We start from the raw sequence: 23,707 nt of genomic DNA, 5'->3' as shown, positions 1-23,707 counted from the left end.
TGATAATGAAGCACTTATTCTTTGAGCAACATTTTCATGCTTCATTTTAGTTGTCTGTCTTGTTAAGACCCCCAACCCTTAATTTCTTATTTTAGTCTTAAACAGCTGCATTCACTGTTTTTAACTCCTCCTTATTAGCATTAGGATGGAAATGGCAAGTGAACCAGCGATTATCAAATTTGTTTCCATTTACAGTACAGGTATTTGTAATCACTGTGCACAATCTGGTTTAATAAAATATTTGGAAGGAAAAAAATGAAGGACTGAGAATTACTATTCCACTTCAGGATATAAATCAGTTTGGATGATATCCTTTGAAAGGGAAAAAAAATCTATGATACAAGAATAACTTGAAATGGCAAAATTAAACCACTAACAAACCATAATATTAAATAAAATCTGTTATTAGCAAGAATTGGTGTCTAATTACTTAATCGGGATGGAACTAATAGCTGAAGCTAGACTAGACACATCCATAACCCAAAAAATTATGATCTTCACAAGCTGGTTCTACTTTTACCATATTAATAAACTAGAGCACCTTAACAACCTGCAAATTTAAGTAAAAAGACTTTAAAACAGATAAAATTGAATTTTTTTAACAATGGACAATTTTCTTTTTTACTCTACGCATTACTTTAAGTTACATTGAAAAATGTGTTTATTATGATGAACTCAAAGGTCATGGTCATCATATTTTATAAATGCTTCTGAAATACTAGACCTTTGTTTTCCTGTGTACTTGTTTGTCATAAGGGGCACTTAAGTAAATAATGATGTTAATTGAAAAAAAAATCAAACTTCTGTAAATAAAACTATTAGCCTCTGCTTTGGAGCACAGGTTTGACAGTTCAACAATTTTCATTTCATTTTCCTCTGTTAAAACAGATGATTATAAAACGTTGGTGTTATTTTAATAATTTCAAGTAAAATCCAAACAAATGTTGCTAACAACAAAAAACAAATACCATGAAAAAAGTTAGAACACAGAGAACCTGTGGATAGTTAATCATTAAGGAATTAAGCTTCCATTAATCATTCATTCCAGAAAGGTGGATGTAAATGTGAAAACAATTAATTTATATTTTTATAATAATTTGATGGCATGTTGTCTCACATTGTACATACTGTAAATACCTACCTTCCAAACGACATACTTCTTTTTCAAATAATGCATTTATATTAAAAGCTATTATGAACAGATTTTGTAAGGAAAAAAGGTTTGGAAGAAAGCCCTGCTTGGGGTGGATTCCATAAGTGTAATCTTGCATTTTAAGAATTTTCAAAGCTGGCTGAAATTTGCCAATTACTTTTGTAGGATTAAAATTTAATTAAGACAATTGAAAAGCTACAATAAGACATTTATTAGTTTTTTTCCTCTTCTGCTTCTTCCCCCTGTGCTATATTCCTGTTGTAGTGGGGAGGCTTGTTTTACCTCAGTGACCCTGAAAGCTAAACCAGCTGGGATGTTGCTCCTCACTGGTTCAATCCCGTTAGTCAGTTTTCAGAGTAGAGACCAGACAAATGACAGCATCTGGTCTTACAGGCTGGGGATTGGGTGTGGTTCTAACAACTCTACCATGTAAAAGCACCATCCTGTTATGGAAACTATTACAACTACTACAGAGCCTGTAGCGGACCTGAGCAGCTTAGTTGGCAGTATGATCACTCTAGTGAAAGCCATCAGCAAAAAGTGAGGAGTGTGACAGATAGTCTACTGAGGCCCAAAACCAAGATCTGCATTGTGTGACGGTGTGAGTCGGCTCCACACTACCGGATCCCACTGTGAACCTCTTCAACCCGCCGGTGCTGATAACATTTCCGAGGGATGAGTTTGGCAAATTATATAAGGTACCACACAAAGCAAGAGGAAGGTACAAAGTGCCCAGCATTTTTATTAAATAAATTAAAAAAAGAAAAATAAGTAACAAGTAACCTCTGTACCTCCTCTTTTCTCACACTCGTGCTTCCCTTTTAAAATGGGGATGTAGCACAGCTGCAGCAATCAGCATCTCCCAGCGTCAATTAGGGTCATGGGCAATTCTTCATCTGTGCACTAAGTGCAGGGCTGTCTGCTCCCACATTGTGCATGGGAATCATTCTTGCCACGCTACCACGAACCCCTGCGCCACCTCATACAAAGACGAGAGTGCGGTGATTAATTATTTAAAAGATGCCAATCAGCCGTGGACCTCACTTTACCACACATTGGAACATGGAAAGTCTGCACCATGTACAGGACATAAGAATTCACTCATGTAATCAGTTAAACAGAAAGATACAGTCTGGACATTCTAGAGTTTAGTGAATGTTGGTGGACTAGCTCTGGATGCTAAGTGACACATAGTGGATAAGTCATTTTATACTCCAGACATGTTGATTGACATATATGTGGTATAGCCCTTATGGTCTCTAAAGAGAAGGTAAACATATTGTTAGACTGGGGACCATTAGGTGAATATGATGATCAAAACTTCAACACAAAACATTACAAATTTTCCCTCATAGAGTATTATGCTCCAACAAATGAAGTTGAGGAGAATAAAGACAAGTGGTACAAACAGCTGCCACAAACAGTCTCCAAAGTTCTTCAACATGATATGCTGTTGATCATGGGTGACATGAACACAAAGGTTGGAGGTTATAACACCAACAGTGATAGAGCTATAGGGAAAATGAGGATGAACAACAATGGTGACAGTCTAGTTGACTGCTGCTTGGAAAACTGATGTGTACTTGGTGGAACCATCTTCCCTACTTAAGAACATCCATAAAATCAAATGGAAATCACCTGATGGTTTTACAATCAACCAGGCTGACCACATCATAATGAGAAGTGGTGCAGGTCTAACCAAGATGTTAGAGTTTGTCATAAGACTGACTTTAAAAGTGATCATTACCTGGGGATAGCAAACATTAGGATCTGAAAGGCAGGGCAGCACAGAAAACAACTCTATGTTGCCATGCTAAAATGTCGAGATATTAATAAAGTGTTTATTTTGGGACTGAGAAGTTGCTTTATTGCCTTGACTGACACAGCTGGTGAGAACTATGGCATCACTGAGACACGGAGGGGGAGAAGGAGACTGAGAAGTACTGGAGATTGGAGACTGAGACATAAGAGATTGGCAACAGAGACATATTGATATGCTGATGTCATCTTTGCTAGTAAAATTGGAGGTGCTGAGAGCTTTGTGTTCTGAGGTGTGACAGTTCATTTTGCTCCTAAAAACTTGTTTTCTGGTTACCACTAAGGGGTCATACGGGAATTTTTAAAGCCATTTAGAAGGGTGTTTTTTGCTTATTTTTGCCTGCACAGGAGCAAACGCAGTTAAATTGTACTTGTTCTTGGTATTGTATATAAACTAGAATCAGCAAGGACAGTAAGCAGTAGCTGACACCAGTGGTAGTGGAAACCAGATAGTCTGTAAGTAAATAATCGGTTTTGTAGCATTGAAAAGTTTAAAGTAATAGCGATTCTTTAGCAGGGAAAAAAAAAAAATCGAGGCATGTAAAAAATAATTGGATACAGCACCATATAACTCTCTTACAATTGAGTATTTACAATAAGAAAAACTGAGGGCACATGCGTTCAAAAGTGAGAAAGTGTTCATTTTAAGTACAGGTAAGCAGCGATTGCAAAGTGGTTAAGAGAGGGGCTCCACGGTACATAGACAGGAATTTAGTGAGAAAATGGAGATAAAGCACAAGCAGTTATAGAAACAGACAAGAGAATAAAGAACTAACTAGCAGTGGATGTTCAGTAAGTGAGTTTTCTTAGTAAGAACGAAGAAGTGTGTAAAACTTTTACTGGAGTGAACAGTTCATAGTGGTCAGGAATGCAGAGCAATTAAGAGGGCAACAGTGTAAGGGTTCATTAATACAAAGGAATACAAACAGTGTGAGTGGAGGGCTTTTAAGTACATAGTAAGAGGGGCATAAAGTTAGGAGAACACACAGAAAAAAGTAAAAGTAAATTCAGAGACAAACAAACAGCAGCAGTTGAAGGGAAGAGGTCAAGGAGCCTGAAGGAGTGAAATTATTATAACAATTTTTTAGTTTTACCATTTAAATTAAATTTCTTAAATGTAATAAAAAAGGTTGAACAGTTTTAGTAATCCACAGTGAAATTTTAATAATGAGGCCAGTGCAAAGCAAGTCCTGTTGGATGTTGGACTTTTTGGAAGATGGCATGGAGAAGTCAGTTGCAGGAGAACCCAGATGGATCCAGCACCTTGAGGTCAGGGTCGCTAAACTGGAGGAGGAGTTGGTTTGCCTGCATTGTAATAAGAGAATTGTCAGACCTAGCCCAGGTGTCCTTTTGAGAGTGTGCACTCCTATGGTAGTGCAGGAGGAGACTCCAGACCAGAAAGGCAGAGATAGATAGGTCACCGTCACAATGCACAAGGCAAAGGGTGAAGGATGTCTGGGGGCATCAACCCTAGATATGGAAGTGTCAAACCATTTTCAGGTCCTTGCAGAGCTAGATTATATCTGTGAACATTCTGAGGTGGTAGGCTGGCAATAGGAGCCCCAGTGGGCCTCCTTAAAACCAGTTCCTAGAAAGAAAAAGGTAGTGATAATTGGGGACTTAATCATTAGGAGAATTGAAGTGCAGACTTGCTCCAGAGTCTTGCATGGTGTGTTAACTTCTGGGAGCACAGAACTTCAAAATAGGTAAAGCAGTAATATTACCTTCATCTTATCAAGGTAGTCCAATAGCATTGCAACAGTTGTATCATGATGCAATGGCAATATCCAGAACTATCAGTCGCTCAGATTTATTTCTTACAATGATGTGCAATCTACAATGGCCAGAAATCCGCAGATTCTTGGCAACAATGCCACCGGCTACATCGGTTCTGGATATTTCCACTTTCGTAAGATTGTTTTATCAGAAACTCTTATTTTTATTGAATGAACTCGAAATGGTATTTGGGCAAATCAGAGCATACATTTACACCATCGAATTTCAAAAACGGAGTTTGCCTCAAATGCATTTATTGGTTACTTTGCAACATGAATTGTTAACTGCTGATGATGTAGATCGGTTTGTCTATGCTGAGATTCCAAACAGAGAAACCTGTCCTGAATTATGGTACAAAGTCATTAAACACATGTCTCACTGACCTCATTTAAAAGATTCAGTATGTTGTAACTCAAAAAAACAAAAGTGGTTAAAGAAATTTTAATTGAAGTTTTACAATAAAAAGTGAACATAATGCATATGTAACAATTCCCATGAAAACAAAATAAATAAATTGTATTTCCACTGGACCAAACCTGGGGGTTGGCAAGCGAAGCGAGCAGGTGGAAAACAGTAATACAGTAGAGTCTCGCTTATCCGACGTTCTGCCGGCCCGTTTATGTCGGATAATGTTGGATAATGGGAAGTGTTAAGAAAAAGCCTATTAAATGTCAAACTATGTTATAATTTTACACATTACGAACCTAATAATCATGTTTTACAACAAAACAACAGAAAAAATTAACTGAAAAAATGAACTTACAGTTACAGAATTGTCTGAAGTTAAATACAGTATGTACTGTACTTAAGAATGTGATGATGTCAGTGATGATTTAAAGAAATTTAAATGATGTGATGATTTAAAGAAATTTTTGATCGTAGTCTGCTTTCCTGATGAGTGCCGTTTCTTCGCTGCCAAGTCTCACCATCTTTGCAGCATCATTATGTCGATTCCTGTAGCTTCTTCTTGTTGCTCAATGTATTTAATTGCAGTTTCTACAGCCTTAATTCCGTCACTCATATAGTCAACATCCGTACAAGCGTATACTGTTTACTACACCATTCTTACTGCATGTGTGTGTGTGTGTGTGTGTGTTTGTGCTGTGATGTGCGAGTCCCTGTCTTGCACCCAAAAACAAGAAGCCGAGTCTCAGTACTTTAGCAACACCAGCTTTATTCAACTTGAAACAGCAACAGTGCGGTTATTTATTGTAGCGGGATCTGCCACTCTCCTATACACAGACACAGCAGTCACGCAGGGTCATGGCCAAGTAGTACTGTACCCTGCACATTTATAATATTCCTAGTATCATCCATCGACGGCAGGCGCTTATAGCATGTCCGCGATCTTTTCGGATTCGCTTTTATGGCAAACTGCTACAGCGCTGGGAGACTGCGATTGCTTTGGGACGCTCTTCCGCATGTCATCCTGTTGGGTGGAATCCCACAAGAGTTTAGAAACTCACTCATACCAGCCATGATTCTTTTCAAAGGTAAAGTGCAGGTTAATTTGTTTTATGTATTTTTAATTTATATTTTGTATTAATCATTTTTATATGAATAGTTTTGGGTTGTGGAACGAATCATCTGAGTTTCCATTATTTCTTATGGGGAAAGTCGCTTTGATATATGAGTGCTTTGGACTGTGAGCATGTTTTCCAGAACGAATTATGCTCGCAAACCGAGGTTCCACTGTAATTAGCTGCGGTAGAGTCGGAAGTAACAAAAAATAGACTACGCTCAGGTTTTTTGCGGTGGGACGTCGGATAATATGGAATGTTAGATAAGTGAGACTCTACTGTATATATAAAAATGATTTTGATAGGAATATAAATAAGAAGCTGGTTAAGTTTGCAGATGATACCAAGATGGGTGGAATGATAGTTAATCAAGAATCCATTGATTCATTACAGAGAAACTTGGACAGCATACAGTCTTTGGCAGATTTATGGCAGATGAAATGTAATGTAAGAAAAAGTATTATACGTAAAAATGTAAGTAAAAATGGTAGGTTTGAATACACAATGGGAGGTGTGAAAATCAAAAGTACGCCTTATGAGAAGCATTTAAGAATAGTAGAGGACTCATAACTATCAACTGCCAGACAGCGTTCAGAAGCCATTAAGAAGGCTAAAAGAATGTTAGTTTATATAGCACGATGTGTAGAGTACAAGTCCAAGAAGTTAAAGCTCTATAAAGCACTGGTAAGGCCTCATCTGAAGTAATGTGTCTCCAGCCTACAAAACAGTCACAGCAGCCTAGAAAACATCCAGAGGAGAGCGACTAGGCTGATTCCAGGGCTACAGGGGATATTAAAGGAGCTGAGCCATTTTAGTTTAAAGCAAAAAGAGATTAAGAGGAAACATGATTGAAGTGTTTACAATTAGGAGGGGATTTAGTACAGTGGATTGAGACAATTACTATAAAATAATTTTAGCAAGAACATGGAGACTAGGGAATCTATTCCCGGGCTCCCGATTACTAGGAGCCCAGGATTCCCGGACATTTTTCATTCCCAGGAATTAAACTGCTGTAATTCCCGGGAAAACAGAAACGGCCAAGCTCGCATATATAGCGTGTAAAAGTGTAAAAATTGATCAAAAAATAAGAGTTATAGTTGAAAATAATTAAGGTGGTGCCATTGCTGCAGCTTGCACTTCATCAGACAACAGCTTTGAACAGCAACTTGAAATTGCAATGCGTCAGTCTGTTGCATCCGCATTATCTGTGCCAAGAAACTTGCCATCACACAATGATGACAAGAAACTGGATGCATCAGTAAAAACTGAAATTGTAGTGTTTCAAAGCAATGGCAAGCGCGGACGTTGTTTAGAACAAGTGTATCAGTATCTGATGATTGTGCCGCCTACTTCAGTGAAGGCAGAGCATGCTTTCTCAGTGGCTGGCGTACTTCTGCACAAAGGTGCGCTCTTGCCTGGACGACCGCACGTTGGACACGTTAATAATAATAATAATTCATTACATTTATATAGCGCTTTTCTCAGTACTCAAAGCGCTATCCACACAGGAAGGAGCCGGGAAGTGAACCCACAATCTTCTTACTGCAAAGCAGCAACACTACCACTGTGCCACCTGTGTGGACGTTGTGCTTTCTACGCTCTTATTACCGCAACTAAAGATACTGTACATGTACTTATATGACAGCATGAACTGCTTGTAGATAAGGTTAGTCTTTTATATGTGTCAACATATCGCAGTAGTTTTATTAAAAATAAGTGTCGGTCGTTCTAAAACCATTCACATGTGAGATGCCCGTGCACTGTGTCATCCCCGGGAGCCCGGGATTCCCAGGAATGAAATGCGGGATTCCCGAATTCCTGGGAATGGATAAACCCACCCGGGAATGGATACCCTAATGGAGACATAGTTAGAAACCTGTTAAGGGTAAATATTGTACAAACATTAGGAAAATTTTCTTCACACAGAGAACCACAGACACGCGCAATAAGTTACAAATAGTGTGGTAGACAGTAGACCTTTAGGGACTTTCAAAATGCAACTTGAAGTTATTTTGGAAGAATCAAGTTAATTGGAAGGGTGAGCTTAGTTGGGCCGAATGTCCTGTTCTCGTTTAGACTATTCTATTGTTCTAATATCATCACCAAGTGGGATGCCTTTAAGAACATCTATGTTGAAAAAGCCATTAAAGAAGAATCAGTCTGAGACAAGGATATTATTCCTGAAAACTTGAATGTTTGTTAAACTGCCAAAGACAGATGCCTCTGAAACTGGAACAAGTGACATCACATTATTTCCTGTACCATCAAAAGTTTTTTTTTTTGGCTGAGTTGATGCAGCCATTGATATTATGCTAAGGCAGGCACAAGCAGGATTCAGTAAGGAAGAGGATTCACTAAACAGATCTCTTTTCTCTTATAAATATCATCAAACAGTGTGTGGAGTGAAACACCTCCCTTGTAATAAATTTTATCGGTTTCAAGAAAGTTTTTGACAGTCATGATGCCATATGGAAGATCTTGCGATCATATGAAATTCCTACAAAGATGGTCACATTGATTGGGAAGTTTTACCAGAGGTTCCAATGTTGTTTAATTGTTGACAGAACTCTCTCAGAATGCTTCCTTGTGGACTGGAGTGTGTGACAGGAATGTACCATATTCCCCATCCTCTTCCCAGTTGTCCTGGACTGGAGTATGTGAAAGACCCAGAAGTATACAATGGACTTCCTTTTCCTAGCTACAAGGTCTAAACTTTGTTGATAATCTCTCTTCAAAGTATATTTGTCTACAGGAAGAGACTCATAATAGACCATAATCATATCCCAAAAACAGCCCTTAGATAGACACCACCCAAAAAAGGAAGCAAGGGCAGCCCAAAAACAACCTGCTGGAGGACAGTAATATCAAAGTTAAAATACATTGGCCTTACCTGGGGCAAGGTACAACATCTTGCTCAAGACAGGGAAAGAAGGAGGCAGATAATTACAGCCTAACATCCTAGCAGGGGCAGAAAGGATTAACTACGTCCTCAAAATTCTTAATTACCCACCACTGAATAGCATTGTCCCTGTTTTTGGTATCTTTACAGTCTGAGTCAAGGAATATGTCTTTATAGATCCTTCCACAAAGGCAAAACATATCAGGGGCTGGGTGATCACAGGACTGTAAGACTTGTAACATGACACGCAGAGCCTTCTCTCTATCGCCTGGGCTGTTCCTCCTATTAAACAAAAAAGAAACAAAATTATGAGGATGCCAATCAAGAACTGCAAGAAGCTTATTCAGCATATAGATCATAACAAAATTCTATACCACCACAAACTATTCCCTAATAAAAAGGTTTTTCATAGTGAAGTTATGTCCTGGAAGACCCAAGCTGGCATCAAAGTACAGGAAAAATACACTGAGAAATAGGTTTAAATTACACATATTTGCCTTCTTCATCCTAGAGCAATTTGAAAATTCACATTTATGGGATATAGCATATGAAAGTACAGTATTTATAGCTTATCCTTTGTTATAAACTAGCTATTTTAGCACTGGCTGCATAAAGTATTTGCACAGAGCTTTTAGTTTCTCATGATTTATATGGTGCAATATCAATTTCAACATTTTTTTAAATTCATGTATAAAGGAACATTGAAAGAAAGCATGTATGTACACATTATTAATTAATGTTTATTTAATTAACATAATTTTATGGCAATCTCCTTTCCTAAGCATTTAACACTTACTTAAATAAAGAATAGGCATCTTTAAATGAAAATATCTTTCTCACAATAAAAACTGTAAATGGGAAAACACCACACACACACATACATACATACACATACACATATATACATTCATACATACATGTTGATCTTTTGCAAACAAAAGTACAAATAAAAGAAGAATAAAATAACACAAATCATGTAAGGAAAAAAAAAACACACACACACGTCAAAAAACTGCAGCATCACTTGGCTCAACTATAAAAGCTTTACATCCATGACTTTTCCAACTTCCCCGTAGCAAAAAGGTACACTTTTTTTACTTCATCTCTAAATCCGCTTTACTCCATTCTTGTTCACCTTTTTGACAAACTGAATCTTTATTTAACATAAATCCTGACTCTAGAAAAATTGATAACCTAGGTAGGAAGGAGCTTTGAACCTCATGGAAGATCACTTCTCACTCATTCTCTTTTGTCTTAACGGACCTGACCCAAGAAGTAGTTTCCAGCCTACCTGCTTCCAGTATGCTACCATGTCACAAGTGGCACTCAGCTTCTGTTATTTGCCAGTCTGGAAACTATTTGTTAGGCCACTGCTAATCCCATGGTATCTCATTTGCTTCTGGGCAGTCAGAAACTACTAGTTATTTGCCAGGCTCTCTATCCTACACTGTAAGCAGCAATGCATCATCCCCCTTTTACTGTAGAACCTAGTGGCCACTTGCTGCTCCTCTGTAAGAGAATACATATGCAACTCCTCTTTAGTGGCCCCTTGTATATATTTTACAGTGGCAAATTGATTAGTGCTGCTATGTCACAGTCCCATAACTCTGGTTTCAAATTCTGGCACATGGATTACTGTGTAGAGTGGAGTGTGTATTCTTTATCTTAGTCTACATGGAGTTTTCTATTTTTTACTCTATGTACCTAAAACATGTAGCCTATCCTTGTGGTGTTATAGTGCACATAAAACTATGCAGCGAGATTTGGGCACCGGACAAAGAAAGTGGTGGTGTGGTGGTGCTTTTTTGGTCTTGTGGGCAGTGCTTGAAATGGGCCAATAACAGCAGTACTCCCAGTTATTTGGTCCCTCTTCAAGCACTGCTTGCGGGCAAATTGGAATGTAAGTATACTGTGTAAACATGATAACAAATTTGTAATAAATTGATTACATTTTATATCAAAGCATTGCCTTACATATTTTTACAAAGCCAGTGCCACTGTACTCCTGCATGCACATCATAGATTGCAGGCTTGCAATAGCAACCAGCACTCTGTGTTACAGTATGTGCTTTTTGCAGCATGTTGTTGTCATACATGATAAGAAGAGACGAAATATACATTATAGCCAAGCCACAATGAAACACAACAGAGTACAATTTATTTCTATAACATATGCAGAGTTGCTTGCTTTGTTTGGAAGATGGCAAAAAGATAATAACTGAGGATGCTGTGTTAAAGTGAGTAAAAGTAATTAGTAACTTATTAATAACTTTCTGTTTGGAGACATTTCTTCAAATTTATTTTATAATGAGGTAGACCTAGTTTTAGAGTTTCTTACCAATATGGCATTATGATTTGTAGACATTTTTAATGAACTTGGAGTTAATCACCTTTGAATCATTGTAATAACATTGCTGAATACCACTACATGTGAGACTTGCAGCATCTGTGAGACAACAAAAGTAATTCCTGTATCCCAAGCTAAAACCCTTGTGCACCTTTCTCCCACCACCCCCACATTAGCCAGTATAGATGCTTTCTGTGTTGCATGCATAGAGGAGCTAATTAATTGTTATCCACTAGCATCTCTCTATCACTTCAATCTGCTAACTCCCTAATGGAGTGATGGTACAGTACATCATTGATGTTTTGAAATGATGATGTGAAATTTTAAGACATTGCACAGCCCTAGCAGGTCCCTTCCCTAAATTAAACAGAAAGCACTATACATGCTATTTTTGACTGTAGTGTAACAGTAAACACAATGAAAAAAGTCCACACTTTTAAATAAAGACATTATACTAAGTAAAACTTTTGATTTTAAGTTTTAGATAGATAGATAGATAGATAGATAGATAGATAGATAGATAGATAGATAGATAGATAGATAGATAGATAGATAGATAGATAGATAGATAGATAGATAGATACTTTATTAATCCCAAGGGAAAATTCACATACTCCAGCAGCAGCATACTGATACAAAAAACAATATTAAATTAAAGAGTAATAAAAATACAGGTAAAAACAGACAATAACTTTGAATAATGTTAACGTTTACCCCCCCTGGTGGAATTGAAGAGTCGCTTAGTTTGGGGGAGGAATGATCTCCTCAGTCTGTCAGTGGAGCAGACAGTGACAGCAGCCTGTCGCTGAAGCTGCTCCTCTGTCTGGAGATGATACTGTTTAGTGGATGCAGTGAATTCTCCATTATTGACAGGAGCCTGCTCAGTGCCCATCGCTCTGCCACGGATGTCAAACTGTCCAGCTCCATGCCTACAATAGAGCCTGCCTTCCTTACCAGTTTATCCAGGCGTGAGGCATCCTTCTTCTTTATGCTGCCTCCCCAGCACACCACTGCGTAGAAGAGGGCACTTGCCACAACCGTCTGATAGAACATCTGCAGCATCTTATTGCACATGTTTTATTATGCTTGCTTAGCACTAGTCAACATGTAGCTGAAACAACGGAGTGTTACTCTCCTAGTTTCAGTTTATCAAAAGAATGAAACTTGTAAGGAAAAAGATATACACATAGAGTGCTCTATAAGACTTAATTAACCACTATAACATTATTTTATATAACCACTTCATACTCAAGTTTTTGTTTTTTAAGTACTGTAAATGTTTTTGATTGATTTTACATACTACCTTCTATTATTGATCTTTATTTTATACACATTCTCATACTGAGTACTACAATATACTTCTGAATTGTAAACACCTTTTCAGCCATTATCAAGCAGTGAAACTTTGCTTAGAACACCAGAGCCAACCAGTGTGGGTATATTTATGTGATACATATTTCAAGAATATTACTCTAGCCTGTCTATTCCATCTTCACATGTAAACTGTATTGTCTGGGAATTTTAGAAACAGAATCACTGTAATACATTGTTGTTATAAAACAAAATTAAAAAAACTATTTTTAAAAACATGAGGGGAAAATGAAACATCACAATCTAAGAGTATCAGCTTACAATATTGGCATTGAAGAACTGGGTCTTCAGGCTAGCGTTGACTGTTGGAACTACACAAGCTAAAGAGACTGACACAATAACTTCTTTTGTGAACAGTGGGATTACAATGGTTTACAAAGTAATTAACATTACCAATGTCATTGGCTCAATGGACTACATACTTCTTAAAAAACACCTTTCAAAAAAGAGTAAGAGTTGGGATGAAAATCCAAAACAAGAAGTAATGTAAATAAAAATGAAGCATTAAAGTGGAATATTTGTTCTCTGATTTTATAGTACTAGGGTGTTGTACCATGTTAGCCATTATGAATGTAGAGAAAAGCCAAGCAAAATGACACCTTTTATTGGCTAACTAAAAAGATTACAATATGCAAGCTTTCGAGGCAACTCAGGCACCTTCTTCAGGCAAGATGCAAGTCTGAGTTGCCTCAAAAGCTTGCATATTGTAATCTTTTTAGTTAGCCAATAAAAGGTGTCATTTTGCTTGGCTTTTCTCTACATTCTCTGATTTTAGTAAAGGAAAAATTACAAAATATAAAGAAGAATATTAGTGAATGAAGATTTTCTTTCAACATAAACCTATAATATATATTTTATCCTCCATACCATTCTTTAAATTAAATGTTGAGAAATGACAGCTAATTAAAGTTTAAACAATTAAAATACTGCACTTCCCACAGGGCAGATACCACTGTAACTTTATTCTCCTGCAATCCCAAACCAGACATCAGCTAATGAGTCTTGCCTTCTTGACTGGAAAAGACACACTCCTCTTTGCGGGAGAGCTGTTTTAATAAATGAACAAGAACAGGATGCCATGTCTGCCCAGCTGGAACAGGACTGAATTGGTTTTACTGAATAATCCTTGAGCTGTTCCTAAGAAAATGTCACATTGATAGGAACAAATAACCATTTAACCATTTGTGAAGAGAAAATACATAATAAAAAGCCATTCAAATCCTGTAGTTTAATAAAAATAAGGAATAAATTCTAAAAATTGTGTGCTCATTACCAATGCAATGTAAAGTGCTTCCTTGATAAGATATATACGCTGCATATAAGTCAGATACAAATATGTTTATTTTACCAGGGTAGAAGGCTCTAAACCACAGTACCTCCAACCCATTACATTAAAGATTTGCATCAAAAAGTAATGTACACAGTTTTAAAGATAAACTTTTGTTTAATGTAGTGTTGAGTCTAATGGCAGCATAATACTACTGCCTCAAGAATTCAGCATGCTGGGTTTAAATCCAATGCCTGGTTGCTGTCTATGAGAGATTTTCAATTTTAATCCGTGGCTGCAAGGCTTTTCCTAGAGGTACTCTGATTTTCCACTCATCACCCCAAAGACATTCGTGCTAGGATAAAAGGAGGTTCTAAATCAACTCAATTTTATGGCTAAGTCTGAGTAGAACCTGTGATAGATATCCACCAGTCCAGATTTGGCTCCTGTCATTGCTCCCGATACTGAATTTGAATTAGATTAAAAATGCTTCAGAATGTTATGCTATATTTAACATTGGGCCTTACATTTCGGAACAAGAGGATGAGGTTTTAAATTCTGCCCCATAACCACTAGAACCTACAATATATATTTAACCAAAGTTGTTCAGATTTATGAGATTGACAAAAATTCAACACAAAACAAAAGCACGCCATAAACAACAGAGAGAACATATTTAATACAGAATTGTATTTAAATATTTTTTTAAGAAATTTAAAAATCCAGAAACTATTTTGATTATGTTTATGTATAAGTCTTCTTAACAATGAGCCATGTATACAAGTAAACACACTTTTATTCACACAGATGGCAAAAGTATAGAAACAACTGTGGAGGCAACACCTATCCATAAGACAGCAAGCAGATTCACATCTCCATATTCAAAGAGGCTACAGAATTTAGTACTGTTTATTAACCTAAGGATCATGTCTTTGGGACATAGGAGGAAACTCACCCAAATAACTCCCAAATAACTCTCAAGTCTGGTCAAAAGTCAAAAAAGAGCATATGCCTAAACTTAAACATTATTCAATTAAAGTGGAAACCCAACAGTAGCCATTTTAATTTACCTATTAACTATACCAGGAATTTACTGATATGTATTAAGAAAAAACAATCAATATCCTATCAGATTTCCCAGATCAAGACACAATATGCTTCTCAGAAATACAACTGGGAAACACTGTACAATTACTAGTCCAAATACAAGTTACAACAAAGCAACACGAAATAAGTGTGCAAGCAGGCTATATAAAAGATGCAGAGGAGGAGAACAAGAACAGAGCTAATGAACTGAACCAATTCTTCAACAGGTTTGACTCATTCTTGTCAGTACAGCCCTTCCCCAACACTGCTAGCCTTTGTGTGCAAGCTGAGGAGGTTCTGGAATCACAACTGCCATCTGCACCCTGTACGATTTTTCCCTACAATGACATTACACCTGTGGTCTATTATGTCTAAAAATGAAGTGAAGTTTTGTTTTTTACTATTTCATATACAAAGTATAGGGAAAGTATTGTAATCGTCCAAAAATTCGATGTAGTACACTGTTAATTTTGTGGGCTGTAGGAAGCGTACCAAACCCATACCCGAGACACAACTACTAATGGCACACTCCTTGGTTCAAAGCAGTTCTTTTATTTAAAACCAATGTGCACCTTTGACAAGTTTCTTCCCAACACAAAGGGTTCCAACACCGAACAGAACAGCACAGCAGTTTCTTCAGTTCATTTTCCTTCTGATTTCCTACACCAACAAGGTAAGTGTTGTTCGTCTCCTTTCCTGAGTCCAATTCCCAGGGCTAAGTGAAGGGCTCTCTTTTACCTCCCGACCCAAGGGTACTTCCAGTGCTTAATCTGTTGCCTCTGGGAAGTACTTCTGGTTCAGACAGGACCACACCAGTTGGCTCACCTTGGAGGTCCTTGGAGGTCCCCAAAGAACTCGACAGGCTGCTCATGAGACCAAAACTCCCATGTTTTCCTGTGGATATACATACTGGTGTTCTCCAGGCGGGATGCAGCTGCCTGGTGTACGTAGGGATGCTCTGCCCATGGCAGTCAGTCACCCACTGTTCTGTCCTTCCAGCCTCCCAAGCCCAACCACTGTGACCTCCCATGGTTGTAAGGACACTAGCTCTGATGTAGTAGCAGCAGCAATGTTCTTCTGGGTACACATCCCACAGCAAGGACAGGGAATATCACAGCTCCCTTGATGAGCTTCCCTTTAGATGGCCTCCTCTCCAGGCAAAGGAGCAGGATCCATCCTGGCAGGGACGCTGGTTCATCCCTCACAATTTGAAAGTCACATGAAAATTGTGTATTTATTGTTGTAATACACAAACCACACAGTACACAGCATGTAATAAAAGTAGCATGCATTAGTTTAGGCTAAACTGATTTCTTCAGTGCAGTATGATCTTTTCATGGATCTAACACTAATGCACAATTTAAAAATCAGACATCCAGAATTTTTTTGTATCATTGGTGATAATCTAACTTCACTAGACTATTAATATATACAAAAAAATCAAGAGTGTGATGTATTTTAAGATCACATTTATTTAAAATGCTACAGAGTTTATAAATGTTGGATACGATTAACTACATTTGGCCTGAATTCAACACCACTTTAACAAATGTGAACTAAATAATACAGTTTAAGAGACATCCTTTCCAAAGAACATGGGTTTCTAGTGTCAAGAAAGGCCTTTGTCACGATGGCCTAGGGCTGGAAGACACATCGAATATATTTAATGCATCTCAGCTTTTTCAACGTGGGCTGTAGTAAATGACTATATAGTACACACCGAGTACAAAATATCACATAATATTTTGTTTAACCTTTTGAACCTGGCAGGCCAGGTTTTGGGCTAGGCTCATGGTGGGATCTACCTGAAAGGCAGTGTGCCTATAACAGTGTGCCTATCTATCTGAATAGCGACCTTCACAAATCTGTTATGTCACGGTGCCCTACTGTTGCTATACTACTCTCTAAATCTTGTAGCCCACTGCTGCAGATGCATATCCTGCAAAGGCTGCTACACCTCTCTGCCGATATAACCCAGCTGGTCAGAATTTCGGCCTTTGCTGTATTAAGACTATAATATACAGTTGTATAGTTACACTGTTACACTACTTACATAAGTTACGCTATTTTTTTCTTTTTAGCTGCAGGTCATTTTTGTTTTTTCTCAAAGGTTTCAAGAACAAAATAGAAAGGATTTCAGATATTCAGTACTTCAGGATGGGAGCAAGTCAATAGATGCTTAGTGTGGGCAGTGAAGTACAAGCAGGCAAACAGAACTTTTACCCTTCTGCTCCACAGGAGGTTTCTTTCCCCCCTGAGCTCACCTTAGAACATCTGTGTTACAGTGCAACAGATGTACTACTCCAGGCAAACTCCCCACCTGTCACTGTTCCCGGTGCAGGCTGCACCATGCCTGAGGGTGTTCAGGCGCTTGATGCCCAAAGCAAAAGCTCTGCGGGGAATGGGAGATGCTGGGAAATTGATCAGAAGTTGGTGAAAATCATTACTTCAGTGAAAGATGTAGTTTTGACATTAGGTTCTTATAATGGATGGTAGAAAATGATGAAAACTGCAAGACTGAAAATGATGCAGCTTGTTCTGTGGGATCAATCTGTTGTTATAACATGGTGACTTTATCATCATACAGTGATCCCTCGCTATATCGCGCTTCGCCTTTTGCGGCTTCACTCTATCGCGGATTTTATATGTAAGCATATTTAAATATATATCGCGGATTTTTTGCTGGTTCGCGGATTTCTGCGGACAATGGGTCTTTTAATTTCTGGTACATGCTTCCTCAGTTGGTTTGCCCAGTTGATTTCATACAAGGGACGCTATTGGCAGATGGCTGAGAAGCTACCCAACTTAATTTCTCTCTCTCTCTCTTGCGCTGACTTTTTCTGATCCTAACGTAGGGGGTGTGAGCAGGGGAGCTGTTCGCACACCTAGATGATACGGACGCTCGTCTAAAAATGCTGAAAGATTATCTTCACATTGCTGCCTTCTGTGTGCAGCTGCTTCGTGAAGCGACATGCTGCACGATGCTTCGCATACTTAAAAGCTCAAAGGGCACGTATTGATTTTTCACTGTTTGTTTTTCTCTGTCTCTCTCTCTCTCTCTCTCCCTGCTCCTGACGGAGGGGGTGTGTGCTGCCGCCTTCAACAGCTTTGTACCGGCGGTGCTTCGCATACTTAAAAGCCAAACAGCCCTATTGATTTGTTTGGTTTTCTCTCACTTTCTGACATTCAGTGCTCCTGACGCACACTCCTGTGAAGCGGAAGATATGTTTGCATTCTTTTAATTGTGGGACAGAACTGTCATCTCTGTCTTGTCATGGAGCACAGTTTAAACTTTTGAAAAAGAGACAAATGTTTGTTTGCAGTGTTTGAATAACGTTCCTGTCTCTCTACAACCTCCTGTGTTTCTGCGCAAATCTGTGACCCAAGCATGACAATATAAAAATAACCATATAAACATATGGTTTCTACTTCGCGGATTTTCTTATTTCGCGGGTGGCTCTGGAACGCAACCTCCGCGATGGAGGAGGGATTACTGTATTACCATTTGTAAGTGCCATTAAGGACAAATGAGTGCAGTCCTGTCGGGGAACCTGGTTGCTGTTAGAGGGCACTGTTAGGAGATGACCTCCCTGGTTTCCTCATGATCCGGAAGTGCTTCCAAAAGGACACACAATAGCACCAGAAGCATTCCTGGGTCCAGCTTAAAAGGAGCTCACCACTTCACCTGGATGAGACAGAGTTGAGAGGCAGCGGGTGACACTCAGCAGAAAGAGTGGAAGGAGAGAGAAAGAGAGAAAATTCACTTGTCTAACTGTGGTTTGGTTGTATTGTACACTTGGTAATTCACATTTGTGTAATAAAATCCTTTATTTGAACCTGGGATTGTGTTGGATGATGGGTGATACTGTGTCTGAGGTTTGGGGATCAGTGGTGCCCTCGTGTGATCACACATCATATAATAAAAACAAAATACTTGGTTTTCAAAATAGTTAGAAATTGTTAGCGAGGCTACAGTTATATTGCCAAAGTGCTGGGGAGGGCAAGGATCAAAGGTTCAAGATGCCGGCATAAAACTCAGTTTGGCGTTTCACTTCTCTCCCTCTCTCAGACACAAAATGGAAAAAAAAACTCACATACATATGTCACACATACTCGTTCACCCATCCAGACCTGTGTAAATATGTGTGATGCATTTAGATGAGATACAGTATGTGGTTCTGCAACTGGGGTGTGCAAAAGTGCAAAAGTGAGTTTTTTGTTGAGTTTGGATGATGAAGGCAGATGAATTAGTTCTGAAGAAAAAAATACAGCACAAAATAACTGTTGAAAAGATACATAATATGTCCCTTTAATGTAATGTGATGTGACGGTTACTGTTCAGTAGAGTGGTTTGTCACAGTAAAATGACCTGTTGTCACAAACATTACACACAATAAATGCACTTTAATTTACACTGTTTTGAAATGTTTCTTTTTGTGTTGTGGCACCCGGCTGGGGTTTAAGCCCGGCCGGGACGCCCAGGACGACAGGAGGAGGGTTCATACCTGGTTCGCCCTGGTTGTATTGGGGGCCACGGGTACAGGGCTTGGAAGCCCAACCCTGTAGGGGCCCATGGTCACCGCCAGGGGGCGTCCCCCTGCCTGAAGGACCCTGGACCCCAGTACTTCCGCCACACCAGGAAGTGCTGGGGGGAAGAAGAGAGGAAACACCCGGAGTGCTTCCGGGAGGACCGCAGGCACTTCCGCCACACTGGGACGTGTCCGCGGGATTCCCGGTGCACACCTGGAACACATCCGGGTATGAATAAAAGGGGCCACCTCCCTTCATTCGAGGCTGGAGTCGGGTGGAAGCAGGACAAGGTCGGAGAAAGAGAGAAGGAGGCGGTCCGAAGAGGCAGAGTGGTTGGCCTGGACTTTGGGGAAGATTGGGGTTTGTGGTGCACTTAAGGACTGTGTAAATAATAGTTAGTGTAAATAAACGTGTGGTGGTACAAAAATAACATGTCTGCCTGTCTGTGTCCGGGGCTCGTTCCACAGTGTGCAATTACTATGTTTGAATAAATACTGTTTTTTTTTTTTTTTGTTTAATTAAACTCGGATGCAAATTGTCCTTTAATGCTGGCAAGAACAGGTAATATTTTATGTAGGTACACGAACACCATACGAAAACTGGACGTAGCATCTCGCCAGTCAGTTAATGGCTTCCAGAACAACAGGCATGATGGAGTGAAACTTGGCTGAGATATTCCTGACTTGTCACCCAGTTCCCTAAACAGAGGCAACAGGTAGTCTACAAACTGACAAAAACACAAAAAAGTTCTTCATTGTAAATATGCAGCATTGGTCCTCTTAAGAAGGAACTAAAATACAGCATGTAAATCATTATCATCACCTTTGAGGTTTAATGTGTTTGTCACATCAATGCACCTTCTAATAACAGTTTGGTGTTATGATTTATTATGTGCATGACTCGTCACTTAGCTGGTTTTGCTGCATTTCCCTACTTGATCAAGAGTGTCGTCATTTCCCAGTTTCTCAGAAATGTTGCATACAGATGGGTTAGAGTTAACATAAATATATGCACTTTCTCCCACAAAGTTTCTCTTAAAAAATCCTAACTTTTGCCCTATTAAAAAGCCCTTAGCAATTTTCCTTTGGCCCTGCTCTCCTTCTCAAGGGTGGGGTTTGATTTGTCTTCAATCCTTTTTTGTATAAATGGATCTATTTGTATGGAATGATTACAATAAAATTAATAAATAAAATGTAAAAAAAAAATCCTAACTTTTGCATGGAAAGCTACTGTCACACATGTGTGCTTGGGAAGCAGTTGATAGGCTTGACTAAGAGTGTGATAACGCTGAACCAAGGGTATACTAATGCCTCTCCTCCTTCTCCTGCAGATCCCTAGAAGCCAAACCCAACTAACGGCACTTCTGGTTCTTCCACAGGGTGCACTTCCGGTCCTGCCTCCAGAGATCTCCCATCCGCCCCCAAGGCTTTCAGCACTTCTGCTTCCGGCCTCAAGAACCCGCCTCTCCCCCCTGACTCTCTGTAAAACTGCCATATTCCTCTCAGTAGTCAGTCCAACTTATGTTAGGGTCAGCCTCAAGTGATTACTCTGTTGCAATACAAATGTTCATCTTTTTTGTTACAGGGTGGATCCCCCAAATCTTTATCTTAGTTTTTTGTCATTCTTACAATACATACGCACATTTTGAGCCTCTTGTAGTGCTTAAGCAAGTTTTAGAAATCTGACCTCTGATGGTCAGGAAATACAGTAAAGTTCTTGTGTAATGATTGGCGATTTCCTGGCCACAGTGGGACTCTTTTAGCATAGCAGGCAAAGTAAATTATTTATCTGGTCTGAATAAGAACTGGTTAAGCCAAACTCATATTATGTGACTTTTTGTCGTGGGGTACATCAGATTTGCTGATCACAGTTGCTGATCTTCCAGCACAGTCCTGGTCGCCCCTTTTACTGCCAGCCAATAGCCTGCTGCCTGACAGAGCCAGCATTGTAAACGGGGTTAACACCAGCAGCGAGTTCAGTAGCAATCTCTGCCCTTTATTTCACTTCTTTTTTCCATTCTGTTGTAGTATATAGAATATAAGCTATCACACAGACGAGCTTCTCTTCTGTTTGTGATATCCCAAACACACATATTGCTTATTCCTTGTCACTACGTTCTATGCATTGTACTGTACTTCCGGCTGAACTCTTGTTGCTTCTTGACTCTTGCACACAAACAGCCCACCCCTCCGACCAAAGAGAAAATCAAACCTATATTATATATTGTCTTCAGGCTGATAAGGATATATAAATGCTGTCCATCCATCCATCCATTGTCCAACCCGCTGAATCCGAACACAGGGTCACGGGGGTCTGCTGGAGCCAATCCCAGCCAACACAGGGCACAAGGCAGGAAACAATCCCGGGCAGGGTGCCAACCCACTGCAGGACACACACAAACACACACCAAGCACACACTAGGGCCAATTTAGAATCGCCAATCCACCTAACCTGCATGTCTTTGGACTGTGTGTTCATGTAAATTTTCTAGGCATTAAAATTTGAACAAAATGCAATATTTGTATGAAAATAAATTTTAAAAAAGTTACCTGTGTACTAGGTGAAGACAAACAGTTTCCATCCACCAATTTTATGAACTTATTTTAACCTCTTAAAATTTACAACACTTAAGTATATCAAAAATACTTTTAAAAATGCATTTTTAAATATTGTTCAGTGTTCAAATGTGCTATTACAATACACTAAGTACATAAATGGATTCTGCCTTACTTTCTTTTTAAGACACATTAAAATCAAATATGCCAACCACCAGCTTTACAGCAAAAACAAACGTGAGGATATACAGTTTCTATTATTAGATATTACAAATATTATTTTACATTGCATTTGTTGAAACTAACAGCTGTGTTAAGCCTTTAAAATGTGTGAGTCAGACACACCAGCATCTATTTTTAAAGGTGTCACAAATGGGTTCTGGTGTCAAACAAAGGGAAACAATGTGATTAAGAAACAGTTACAACTCACTCAGAAAATTGAAACCACTTTCCTGCTGTACAATTTGTTCATGAAGACTTCAATCATAAAATTCTCTGTATTTTAATTTCTCCACATAACATCTCACACTGAGTTTCATAAATGGCAAGATGTCACTTACAGTTTTTGTAGACATGTCATTCCTTTATGATCTAATATTACATCAATTATTCAAAAATGTGCATTTACAGTATATACTGTAAGAACATACCTAGCTTCTATCATAATTTATAATCGCATGACACTGAGTAAGTAGTTTACATTTATGGGCAGATGTGTTGCACTGCTAATGTTGATCACTTTGTGCACCTCTAAAAGCTGTGTATACATGTGATTTTTTTTTTTTTTTAAGAAAAACACAGCTCCACCAGCCACAACCTAAAATAATTTAATGCAACTTGGGCGACAGTGTACATTCATTACTGCATGCATCTGTGCACTGAGCACTGCCCTTCTTAGGAGACTGGACCAACCAGTGGAAGGTCACAGATTTGAAACTTTTAGTTCCATTTGTTCAGGGAATGGCTCAAGGCTGTTACAACTGCAAAAGGATAAGTGCAAGAAAGAACTGGACACTTAATTGATTTCCAGTCATTAAAGGAAACACATTAATTGTGCTGCTTGTTTATTTTTGTTTAAGTTAAGAAGAGCATTTTGGCACATTTGCTAGATGTAACTGAAAGAAAGTCATGCAGAGCTAAATTATGCAATACTATCTTTTTATGCCAATTTCTTTTGTCTTACTAAGCAAAATAACAAACTGTTTATTACCTGTTGAGGGCAAATGCGTAATGAAACTGAATCATATACTGAGTAGCCAAGTCACAGGTGGGAAGCATCTCCAGAGTCTCCACCAGCTTAACCATAGCATCATAGTCCTGTTATCAGATCATAGAGAAGCAATTGGTTCAGTGTATATTTAATAGGTATAAACATCTGCTTTATC

At 38.7% G+C, this 23,707-nt stretch overlaps 1 protein-coding gene across 6 annotated transcripts in view; it reads right to left on the bottom strand.

Annotated features, from left to right (window-relative positions):
* map3k15 (mitogen-activated protein kinase kinase kinase 15) overlaps positions 1-23,707 on the bottom strand; it is a 219,346-nt gene that overhangs the window by 99,900 nt on the left and 95,739 nt on the right. For all 6 annotated transcript variants that reach the window (XM_051926897.1, XM_051926899.1, XM_051926900.1 and 3 more), the window contains 2 exons: positions 23,533-23,639; positions 9,278-9,448 (listed from right to left, as the gene is read on the bottom strand). In XM_051926897.1, coding sequence (XP_051782857.1) covers positions 9,278-9,448; positions 23,533-23,639 — 278 coding nt within the window. The remainder of the gene's footprint in view (positions 1-9,277; positions 9,449-23,532; positions 23,640-23,707) is intronic.

This window comes from Erpetoichthys calabaricus, chromosome 4, assembly GCF_900747795.2.
Source record: "Erpetoichthys calabaricus chromosome 4, fErpCal1.3, whole genome shotgun sequence".
NCBI lineage: Eukaryota > Metazoa > Chordata > Cladistia > Polypteriformes > Polypteridae > Erpetoichthys > Erpetoichthys calabaricus.
Note: the sequence above shows the minus strand (reverse complement) of the source record. Positions and strands in the feature narration are given on the sequence as shown.